The sequence below is a fragment of the Pterocles gutturalis genome, unplaced genomic scaffold (assembly GCF_000699245.1).
Source record: "Pterocles gutturalis isolate BGI_N339 unplaced genomic scaffold, ASM69924v1 scaffold18438, whole genome shotgun sequence".
Lineage (NCBI taxonomy): Eukaryota > Metazoa > Chordata > Aves > Pterocliformes > Pteroclidae > Pterocles > Pterocles gutturalis.
In genome coordinates, this window is record NW_010123614.1 from 68,495 (window position 1) to 80,843 (window position 12,349).

General features: G+C 37.2%; 1 protein-coding gene across 1 annotated transcript in view; it reads left to right on the forward strand.

The window, feature by feature from the left end:
• The window catches only part of FBXL13 (F-box and leucine-rich repeat protein 13), a gene marked incomplete at its 5' end in the record, with an annotated part of 82,315 nt that overhangs the window by 62,306 nt on the left and 7,660 nt on the right, over positions 1 to 12,349 (forward strand). Inside the window, 3 exon segments of the mRNA XM_010077978.1 lie at positions 1,520 to 1,603; positions 7,286 to 7,420; positions 11,431 to 11,594. Of these exon segments, the coding sequence (XP_010076280.1) occupies positions 1,520 to 1,603; positions 7,286 to 7,420; positions 11,431 to 11,594 (383 nt within the window).

Here is a 12,349-nt window from a genome sequence, read left to right on the forward strand (position 1 = left end):
TCCCTTCTCAAATCTGGAATTAATAATGAAACACCTCAAAGTAGACCTTGATTTTCACTGAAAAAAACAAAAAGTTGTTCTGTGATTCAATGTCACTCTAATAATATAAAAGTATTATAAATTAACTTTGAAGTCATAGCAGCATTAGTTGTCATGTAGCATAAAAAAGTCTTTATAATATTCTTTAGTATTTCACTATCAAGTACATTAAAGTGGTGCCACCTTTAAATAAAGAAAAATGGAAGAAAAATTATGTCCATAAGGTCAGACCTATCACTATCAGCCTCTGCTGTAAGGAATTCAAGTTCTGACATAAACCCATTTGGGGTTTAAGTACATAACTTTTTTTTTTTCTTGAATAGGAGTGCTCTGGTCAACAAAAATCTGAAATCTGTGGATTTTCATGAAGTTGTTGAAAGTAATGGTCACCACATAAGTGTGTCTGCTGATAAAAATGCAAATGTCTTTGTTTTCATAAGGAGCCAGGATTGGATATCTCTTTCATTGTTCCATTTTTTTGTTTTTATTCAGCCTGTGAGATTTCAGGAATTTGCAAAATTTGAACTCCAGCCGCACTCTTCCAGTATTATCATTACAGTGTCCACATCTGGATTCCAGACACTGTGATTATTTACATGTGGTTATTTTTTCAAGATAATATTTCCTCTACGTGGAGTGCTGTTCACTGCCTAATTGTAGATAATTTATTAGCCATATAGAATAAAGTGATAACTTTGTTTTTCAGTAGAGTTTACTTTATTGCTATGAAGCACAGAAATATTCTGCTGTGGCTATCAAAGTACATTTAACAAAATCAGCATTTAATTCCTCTTCAGATTAGAGAGTTTAGGATCAGAATATTGTCCTGTTTCCTGGTGTACAAGCAGTAAAAATCACAAAGCATCTTTGGATCCTTTTGTACTCCTAAAATAGGAATTTACCAAAGTTTTCACCTCCCTGTTGTCTTGAATATGGGAATTGTTCCTGCACGTATGAGTGTGACTGCACCATTTAAAATGTTGTCTTGTACCATAACTGTAGTCATAAAGCCCTTACTGGTGCAGCAATTTTAAGATACTATTTGGTCACAACAAATAGCATTTTGTTTTTACAACAAAAATAATTTGTGAAAAGTTCTTTCAAACCCAAATTTTGGAGGAGATCTGTAAATGTATTCTGCTTTATGAGAGTCTTGGTCTGTGTTCTGTGGAAGTGTTTCACACCACGCTACTTTTCTTCAGTTTCTTCCTTTCTGCAGAGGTAGGAAAATCTAATTTTTTGCTTTCTCAATTGAATTCTTTCTGCAAATAGTTTTGAACACTTGTACATACTTCAAGCAAAAATCAGAGGATAAGCTATATGCATTCTGCTGAAAAAAAGTCTTAAAAGGTGCTGCAATTCTTAGATAGAAGCTTTAATATACAGGTATGGATAATATTGACCATCTTAATGTATTAAATGTAATTAAATATAATTGCATGTATTGATTTTTAAGATTAATTTTTCTGGAATTTTTTAGGGCTTGAGAGCCCTTGGCCACCGTGGAAAAATAAAAGAAATTTCTATATCAGAATGCAAAAACATCAGTGATACTGGGATTCAGGTAAAACTTCACCTCTCTTCTTGGTGTTTTCTGGAACCTTCTCTATTTCTTCAAATTAACCAGGTCCAAAACTGATCTTATTTTACTCTGAACATCATCGTTCATTCTTCATACACCATTCTACACTCTCACTCTCACAAACAGTTCTCCCCTTTCATTCTTTTCCATTTTTTTAATTCCTTCAATGAATTTTAATGCATCTTGAATTCTGATTGACTCTGAAATTCACTCCACAGGAGCCTTAATTTCTCCTGAATTGTACTGTCTAAATTGCAATCTAAATTAATGATACTGATGTTTCTTTGTTGCTCTACAAATCCTTCACCAATATGTATCTAAAACATACTTTTTTCTATCACTCGTGTGGGCTTTCAGGTCTTTCTTTCTGCTTCGTTAGTCAGCCATTTGTTGAGTGCCATATTTAGATGACTAGGCATGCCTAGCTCAATGGAATAGTTGAATTTCTTTTAGTCTGGTACACTTGGTTCCTCATGTGCTGCTGATACCTTGCTGCACTTCATTGTCTCTTAGTGACACAAAAATACGTCTCAGTATACCTCTAAAGGCATATTTCTTACCAGCATAAATGGTATTATTACAATGATTAAAAATAACAAATTATATTTCAATAAGAAATGCATGTGCATCTTCTTCAGATTGAGTAGATGTCTTATCTGTTTTATGGGAAAAACATCATAAATTGCACTGTGTCGTTGTTTGAATAAAACCTTTAGAAATGTCCTATGAAAACATCAAGTACAAAAATTATTCATTGTAATGATGAAAGTAATCTACTATAAAATGTATGAAATGTATTTTAAGCTAGACATTTGAAATACTGACTTATTCTAAAGTTCTCATCATGCTCACAGCAAGACATCTATTGAATATTACTAAATTAATTTTTTCAATTTTGAAAAAAATTATATACAGTAGTTTTGAAATTTAAACATTGGATCTGGGCAATATAAAGCCAGATATTGCTCTTAAAAGAAAAAGATTAGGTTAAAACATGTATTGTTTAGTGTTCTTATCTCAAACTTAGCCTATGAACTTATAAATTTCCCAGGGTCAATAATCTTTCTAAAGTAATCAGACAGGAAATTGCTTAATTTGTAGAAAAACCTACAAACTGAAGTTGCCACAAAGGCAGTTATTTACATTGATGATAAATTACGAAGTTACACAGTGAGAAAATATGTTCTCTTTTGAACAATCAGCAATTATTGTAGAAATACTAGTACAGTATTTGAATTTCATTCTACAATGCTTATAATTTTTCTTATATTTCTGATTTACTGTCTCTTGCTTTTTTAATGAAAGTCAACTGTGAGACTTACCATCCAAATATTTATTAGACTTACGCTATCATCACACCAGTGACTACATACTAAAGTCTGATTTATTAGTACTCATTGTCTTGTTTTGGTAAAATCAGTTATTTGGTGTTACTGTAATTCTTTTTATGGGTAAAGCATTGCACTGAAAACTGGAAAAGATTCAGAGAGGGTAACAGGGATGATTAGAGGTATGGTGCAATCTCCATGAAAGGAACAGATGAGTAAGCAAGGAACCTGCAGTCTGGAAAGGCGATGGCTGAGGGAATATGTCTCAGATCTGTTCAATTGCATGAGGCATGAAAAGGGTGGATAGGGGTCAACTTTCTGCTGTTTACTTGCATACATAATGTAGTGGGCATGAAATGAACCTAGTTTGAAAATTCTGAATTAAGAAAAGGAGATGACTGTTTCCAAAATGTATAGTTCAACTCTGAAACTCCTTATCACAGCTTGCTTGAAGTTTACCTAAATGCTTATGGAGATTTGACAAGTTCAGTATGATTGCATAGATTTACTGCTTAGTGTTTCAGAACAATATAACAAGTAAACGCTAGTTGGTAACTTTACAGTAGAAAAAAGAACCACCCATCTTGTTGGGAAGGAGAGAGGATTTACATCCAAATGAGATCACTTTTTCTGTAACTGAATTGTTCCTAACCAATGTAACAGAAATGTTTACATCATGTTTTTTAGTGGTATCAAATTTTATGCCCATAAACAGATGGGAAGGCTGCAGGTACAGGCAATGCCATCCCATAACCCCAGTCTTCAGCTTCTACATTTTTTTCCATTATAAAGCTCCAACATCCATCATTTTATAGCCATATATTGTAAGAATGAGTCATTTGTTGCTGTACCACTAGGGATGCATCTGGATTGAATCTTGTTACTCAGCATAGATGTCAGGCCATTAGGATTTGCTTCTTTAAGAGTCATTCTGACATGCCTTTCATGAATGTTCTGTGTGAAGGTCCATGTTTTAACCAAAACAATGACCAAGTACGTACATCTTGTGTCTCTCATGGCAAGTCAGTGCAGTGCCAGTGCCGCTGCTTTCAGAGGAGAATATTCACTTCTACATTGTGCTATGCTTATGACTATGAAGCTATTTCAGTGTCTCATTGCATAAAGTAAGTTTCAGAAAAGAATTGGAAAAAAAGCAGTTTCCTTGTCTGCCATGTGAATTTGAACTTTTCGAGGAAGAAAGCATTGTCATGGAGTACATGTAGGAGTTAGAGAAGCCATGTTGTCATGGATCTAGGGAGGGCAGGAGAAAGACGAAGAGGTAAGGAAGTAACTCAAAATGAAATGGCAAGTCCTTTTTTGTAAGTTGAATTTAAGGATACTGTGGAAAATTTGTAGAGAGTAACCCCATTGTGTGCTGCACATCTTGGTTATCCTTTGATTATATAAAGGATATTTAAATCATGTGAAAAGAAAATGCATATTAAGGCAGCTTTATTAACAGTTAAGGTGAAACAGTTAAGGTGCTGAAAGTTATAAAATGCCAAAAACAATCTTGACTGTACAGCGTTAATTCATTTACTTGTTCCCAGGCATTATAACAGTATGTAAATGCTTATGTGATCACATATTTTATAAATAGAATCTTTGCTCATTCATAACTCAGAGGATGATCACTTAATGAGCAGGAATTTAGTATTTTACATTTTCATTCATACTGGTGTGTGTCCTCAGGTCTTATTTACACAGAATTAAAATCGTGCAAATAAGTTAGAAAATGATGTTATTTCCTTCATATGGCATTCAATTCTTTGTAGTGTCTAAATGTTTTGCAAACATTATTTATGTTCACAAACTTTTCTGTTATTTCATTTATAGGCATAGAACCAGGGATACAGAGATGAAGAGAGGAAACAAAGCTCTCTTTGATTTCATTTGATTGCAAATTTTAGTGCTTTTCGCAAAATAATGTAGGGGTAAAGTTATGAGCAAATTCAGAACCTAACTTTTAAAGGATATTTTAAATATGTATGCAGACAAACTATGCCAGTAAAAACAAGATAATCGTATCTCATAGGCAATGAAATCTTGGCTTCGGCTTGTGCTACGTACCCTAGCTGAGAATGTAGGGATTAAGTCATCATATCTGAGGCCTAATTCTGAAGGGAGTGCAGTTCCTCTTCCACATGGATAAAAGCCATTCAGTTATTGGTTTTAGAATGTTTCTGTATTGCAGGTAACAGCCTGTAAAGCTAGGACTGAAATAGGAAAAGTGCAGAAGTAATTTTTTATAAATTCTGAATTGTCCACTCTAACTAGTCCTAAGTTAAAGCATTCATATCCTGCTACTTGTAAGATAAAATAAGCCCAAGGAGCACTGCCTTGCTACAGCTATACTGATAGAAATAAGGAAGCTAGAGTGAGGAGAGAGTGAGACAAAAAGTAGAATCATAGAATGGTTTGGGTTGGAAGGGACCATAAAGATCACTTAGTTCCAGCCCCCCTGCCATGGGCAGGGACACCCTCCACTAGCCCAGGTTGCTCAAAGCCTCATACAGCCTGGCCTTGAACACCTCCAGGGATGGGGCATCCACAGCTTCTCTGGGCAACCTGTTCCAGTGTCTCACCACCCTCACAGTGAAACACTTCCTCCTAATATCCAATTTAAATCTACCCTCTTCCAGCTTAAAACCATTACCCCTCATCCTATCACTCCAATCCCTGATAAAGAGTGCCTCCCCATCTCTCCTGTAGCCCCCTTCAAGTACTGGAAGGCTGCTCTAAGGTCTCCCCGGAGCCTTCTCTTCTCCAGGCTGAACAACCCCAGCTCTCTCAGCCTGTCCTCATAGAGGAGCTGCTCCAGCCCTCTGATCATCGTCCTGGCTCTCCTCTGGACTTGCTCTAACAGGTCCATGTCCTTCCTGTGCTGAGGACTCCAGAGCTGGATGCAGTACTCCAGGCAGGGTCTCATGAGACTGGAGCAGAGGGGGAGAATCACCTCCCTTGACCTGCTGGTCACACTTCTGATGCAGCCGCTAGTTCTAAAATTGCGACCAATGAAACAGATTTCAGACTTAGTAAGTTGTTTCCTTGCAGCTGTTTAGGTAAGACTTATGAAAATCACTCACAATCATACTTTTTAGTCATCGAAGAGCTAACATTTACCAGTGATCAACCATCTGTTAGTGCCTGTGTTCCTGTTTTACATAAGGAGAGAATAGCTATGTGTCAAAGGCAATAGTCTGGAATTTTTTTCAGAATGATAAACAGGTAATATTTGTGCATGAAAAATATATGCATTTGTGTTTCTCTGGGTTATTTACTGATGTAGCCCTTAGTCTGTTTACCTCAGAACTAATTCTTGAAATTTTTGAAAAGCTTCATGCAACCAGTGTTTGTTATTCAATCTACTACGTAAGTATTTTGCCCACAGAAGCTGTGGATGCCCCATCCCTGGAGGTGTTCAAGGCCAGGCTGGATGAGGCTTTGAGCAACCTGGGCTAGTGGAGGGTGTCCCTGCCCATGGCAGGGGGGTTGGAACTAGATGATCTTAAAGGTCCTTTTCAACCCAGGCCATTCTATGATTCTATGATTCTATGTTTCTATTTCCTTCTTTCCCCTATAGAGGTAGAATTTACATTCCAGTAAATGACAAAGTACTTTGGCCCTAGGCCAAGATTAGCAGACCTGGGAGATCAGCTCAGTTACAAATTTAAGGCATCTCACCATGGTTTTAGGCTGGACATCACAGGAGAGGAGAGATTCTCACCAAAGCTAAAGCTTTGCTTGAGCAGCCAAATGTTCTGTGATGATCACATCATGGCCCCATTAGGTGAAGAAATACCATTTGAAGCTGTTTGGTTCAGGAGTTAACAAATCTGCAGGCTCTTCCAGAGAAGGTTTCCCCAAACACAAATTATGGTTGACCTTCTCCTTCTCTTTGTAGGCCTAGAAGTTAACATCTTCAGGTTTGAAAAAGATGCAGGCCAAAAAGTAAACCAAGTTTCAGAGTGCAAAGGAGAAAAGTATGTTTTATGAATCTATGTGGCCTTTCACAGGAGTTTCATTCAAACAGTAAATGCACATCATATGCCAAAGTTATAACTGATCATTTTTCATGAGAAGCAAAATTTCATGTGGGATTCTTTGATGCTATTTATAATACACACTTTAGTGTGCTTTTTGCAAAAAAATTTTATTCACATTTTCTAGTGACATTCACTGCCAATGGCTGAATGACTTCACTACTAATAAAGGGTACCTAGAAAACAGAAGTGCCTCAAGGGGCTCAAAGGATTGATGTAAATGTATCATAAATTGAGAAGAACAGAGTAGGCATGTCACCTAAGAATGATTGGTTTGTTTGTTGCTCTTTCAGGAGTTCTGCAAGGGCACCAAATACCTGGAATACTGCCATGTCTCTTGCTGCCCTCAGCTGACGGATGAAGCTGTGAAAGTAATGGCATTTCACTGCCACAGACTGACATCTGTCAACATAGCGGGTTGCCCAAAGGTATGTGTAAGAAATAGGGCAATAGTTCTGGGATTGCTATTGCAAAGAAGCACTTAGTATTTCATTCAGAAATCTGACCTGTGTCTTGTCACAATCCTACAACATACTCAACAAATTTAGAAATCAGAGCTTAAGTTCAGGTGACTTTCCATGATTTTTAAGTACTGACACTTGGCTCTTGCGAGTGTTTGGCATTCTTCTAATGGTTGCAGTTACAACATGACCTTCATGCTGGATTAGGTAAAAGTTTGTCTTTCCAGGGGTTGATGTCTAGGGAAGGGTGAAGAGAGAAGGGCTTCTAGTGATATTTTCTGCAAATACTCTCTCAGCCTCTGGGGTTTGGGGTGCTTCCAAAGGGTGGTGTCTTTGTTTTGATAACTCTTGCTATTTTCTTGCTTTATTTATTCCAGTGCCCTTCTGCACCCAAATAAGGCATAAACGGAGGCATGAGAACTTTATACCTGTGGCTTTACATAGCAGGGCAGTGGCTATTTTGCAAATAGAAGTAGTGCCTAAAAGCTGATGCACCCAGCATTTACATTTACCCAATGTAAATTCATGCTTAATTATTTTTAAGATTTTAAGTCCAAGAAACAAAGTCCTTTGGAAAATAAAATTATGAGGTATTTGGATAACTTATACCTATGGAAGGAAGTCTTTCCTCAGCTGTTCTTCCTAGTCAGTGGAAAGAAGTGTTCCTACAAAGCATCACTCAGGGAACCTATCCTCAGCCATTTGAGAAGCCCCGTCTCTCTACTGACTAGTAGAAGGAGACTCAGAAAATATCTAAGTTACTGTGACAGTTTTGCTAGTGGTTTCCACTGCCATCAGTGTGCTTTGGTGAGTTTGATGTAGTGTATTGTGTTTAGTAGGTATTTATTGCCAATAAAACCACGTGTAGTTGCAGCCATGTTCAATTAACTAATATCTGTTTGGGAAAGCTGCTCAACTAACATTTATTCAGGATGTCTAGATATCTGAAAAAAATAAAATTATTTCCAGCTATTAATTTATTTAGAATAAGATTTATCTATAGAGAAACTTAGTTCCTCTTTAAAATGAGTTCATACTGCAGCATTTTTACTTCCTATATTTTCTTTTTGATTAAAGTCTTGCATCTCAATTAACTTTTTCTTGTATTGGAATGTGTGTTCCTTTTTGAAATTATTGCTGTTATGGAGGCCTAAATCTTCTTCCTTGTACTTTCTGACTTAACACCTCTGGCTTTTGTGCCTTTAATTATTTCTGTGCTTTTAATTACTTTCTTAAATAGCAAAACCAAATACTTGCTGCATTTTGGTAATAAGCATTCAAATGCAATTTCTACAATGCTGATTTCTTTTTATTTATTTAATGGAAGAAATCATTGTGGTGTTGCTTCAATCATTATCAAGTGGGACTACACTAAGTTTATTACTACTTTTGGAAAAGTTCATGTTGAACTATCCTTTAAAATTTCAGTGTACTCATTGGACCAGTTTCCCCCTTTTTTGTTACTGAAATGCCCATGTCCTGCTTCTTTCCACAGTGAGTCTGCAGCCGTTGCTTGTCCCTGCCTTTCTCCTCTCCAGCACCCATCTCCATAACCCTTGACTGTCCTTTCAGTCCTCCACACAGTCCTCACATCGTCTTATTCACTGCAATGGCTGAACACCTTGGTCTCCTGGCAACTAGTTTGAGCTGACCTGGCTGACTAGTTAACCAGCCCTAAATTATTCATGTTCTGATCAGTTTGTTAGCCTTGCAAAAGTTCATAAGTTTCTCAGCCTCTAGGCCAAAACCCACAGGCTGTCCCTCAGACCAGGTAGGTCAAGGAAGTTGCTCTGTGTCTTACAAGAGCCCTTGGTTTATATCTTATGGAATCCTACTGTACACTGTTAATTATTCTATACATGGGTCTCAGTCTCCTGTAGCCTTTTAGATAGGTATTTTTGCATAATAACAGTAATAATAAAAGTGGTGCAAATGAACTGGGTCATATTTTGTAGTTCCTGCAAATGGGAACAAGAAGTAGACTCAGTGACCTAGTAATCCTCTTCCAACGCTTTGTTCCTAGATGGTATCTTTTCTTTGAACAGTTATAAAGCCAATCTGTTAACTGCTAATACCCTACTATTTTCAGAAAAGAACATCAAGACTTTCAAATAAACCTACACATAAGTTTACAAGTCTTTTTTAATCTTGAATCCAGCTTGCAACTCCATAAAATGAGATGGGTACACCTGTGGATGTTAAAACTAATGGGTCTTTAAAATCCTTTGGCAATCTGTAGTGTAAACTGAGGGGATCCAGCTGCTAACTAAGGAAATATTTTCCACTCAGACACTTTAAAAATGGTCAGGAGATTAAATTAAGAATGAATCTGTTCCAAAGGATATATATTAATATGTCTGACAGCCATGTCCTGCAATATCAGATATATTATATATTTTTAAAAAATAATTTAAAAAAAATCATAGTAAGAGAACATGAAAAAAACCAATAAGAAATACATGTCCATTAAGAACATTTTGGCATGTGCTATGCAGGTTACTCTAAAATTAGAAGAGCTTATTGTGTTAATCATATCTACTGGGGCAAATTAATTGTCTTTGAACAAACACCACTGGCTTCAGTGAAAGTGCAGGGAGCCGCCCTGTCACATTTCTGTATACCTAGGACACGTACAAGTCATTTTTCAAACGCTGATTGATACTATAAAATATTCAGCAGTGCAGTTCTGAGTCTTACTCAAGGAAAGAGCCTGATTCAAGAGCAATTCTTATTTCACAGGAAAAAAATGAAGTTGCTGTGGGAAACATATCTTACACATGAAAAAATACAGCAAGAATTGAAAGAAATCTCTGGTTAAATGAATCAGCTATTCAAACAGCAAAGTTCTGAAGACACAGTTCAATGGACAATGAATTCTGTAATTCAGTCCTCTAAAGGGAATAGGATCGACTGTATGATGAATGTAGATTTCTCTTAAATGCATTTGATACCGATTACTGACTTCAGAGTCAGCAACTTCTTTTTATTTCAATAGGAATATTAATCTATTTATTAATCTTTTCATCTATTTATGAATCTATTGCAGATCTTAATATTAAGCATATAGCTAAATCTGGTATAAGCAAAGCACCAAATTACCTCTATATTCCAGGAGGACTGTGTCATAGTGGCTAATTTTCTGTTCCATAACCCAAGGTCCCAGCTTCATCTTGCCTCCTCATCCCTTTAAGACTCTCATGAGATTGGCTGTTTAATGCAAGTGAAATGCTCGTCTCTTTCTACCATCCCACTCCACTGATTTTAATCACCTATCTTTAAAAGGTCTTTAGTATGTCCCCTCTTGATTTTTGGTCCTGACTGAACAAGGTAATTAAAGTGTGTGCATAATGTATTCTAGACTGTTCCCGTTGAGGTCAGTGGAAGAATTAAGTAGCTTGCATGACTGCTTATATACCTTGAAGACTCTATGTCTCATGCTTTTCTCAAATGCAGCTACTAGCATTAATGGCAATGAGTATCAGTTTAGAAAAATGTAATTGTGAGGTGAAACTAAGCAGCTCTGCTTCAGAGCTAAAGAAAAACAACACAACATTAAAAAGGTCTTGGTTTGAGACACTCATTTGTAAGAGAACTGAAATACAAAACTGATATAACTAAACTGTACGTGCTGCCTAACAGTTTAGTGAGAACAATGCAATAGTGGGTAAGGCTAGAGGCTTACATGTGCTACAAGCAAAATTATGAGGTTGGGAAAGTTAAACCATTCTGATTAGGTAAAAAAAAATATCCCACAACACTTTAGACTGTACTGGAATCACAGTTAACTGACATGACTGTTCCTGTAGACACTCTTGCAGAGGTTCAGAATTCTGCTGTGCCAGAAATCTTACCTCCATGAAGGATTTTAAAACATAGTTTTTCCACAAATCAGACGCTAAAATTGTGCTCTGTGTTCTTCTTCTTTCAGCTATTCAACAGACTCCTAATTTATGTGTGTCTTATTGCTTCATTTACAGATGACTGATGCCTGTATCCAATGCTTGGCTGCAGCCTGCCGTTACCTCCACTTCTTGGATGTCTCGGGTTGCATTCACCTTACAGATAAAGCACTGAAATATCTTTGGAAAGGTTGTAAGCAACTCCAGATTCTCAAGATGCTGTACTGTAGAAATATTACCAAGTAAGAGGATTTTCATCTCAATTCAGAGGTGGTTGTAAACCTAAAAACAAGAGTTTTTTTCCTTCATTGGCATCATGGTGCCATGCTAGGTATCTGGTCTGAGCTATCTGGCTCCTTATCTAGGGCGTGTCCACGTTGCTGCCTTAGGATTCCTGTGGCCTGGTGTGGGTATCTATATATTCTAGCATCAGCCAGAAGTGAAGGGAAACAGGTACCCCAGCTATCTTTATGGTAGACAATGTCCTACAGAAGTTTCTGCAGACACAGGACATCACCCCAAGGGTACATGGGAACATGAGGGAGAAAACCAGACTGGGCCTAATGCTCTCAGCCATTGCACTATGTACTTGAGCTCACTCCAAGGGCTTGTGGGAGCCTGTTTCCCATGACTGAATGTCAGTATATGGCAGCGTGGTTACAGTGAATGAGTCAAGTTATCATAAGCATAGTTTCATGAAGTACCAGTGATACATACTTGTTATGTATCTACAATTGGAAAAAACCAGGTCATCTACCACAATGTAATCCAACCACTTCCCCACTGATGTCAATAGATTGAGTCTCCTGATTCCCCACAATATTTAAGAGCCAGTCAGTTCTGGGCAGGTTTAGAATCACAGAATCATACAGCATCTCAAGTTAGGACCCATAAGGATCATCAAGTCCAACTTGCTGCTTGTTGCAGGACAACCTAAAACTAAACTGTATGACTACGAGCATTGTGCAGGTGCTCCTTGAACTCTGACAGGCTTGGT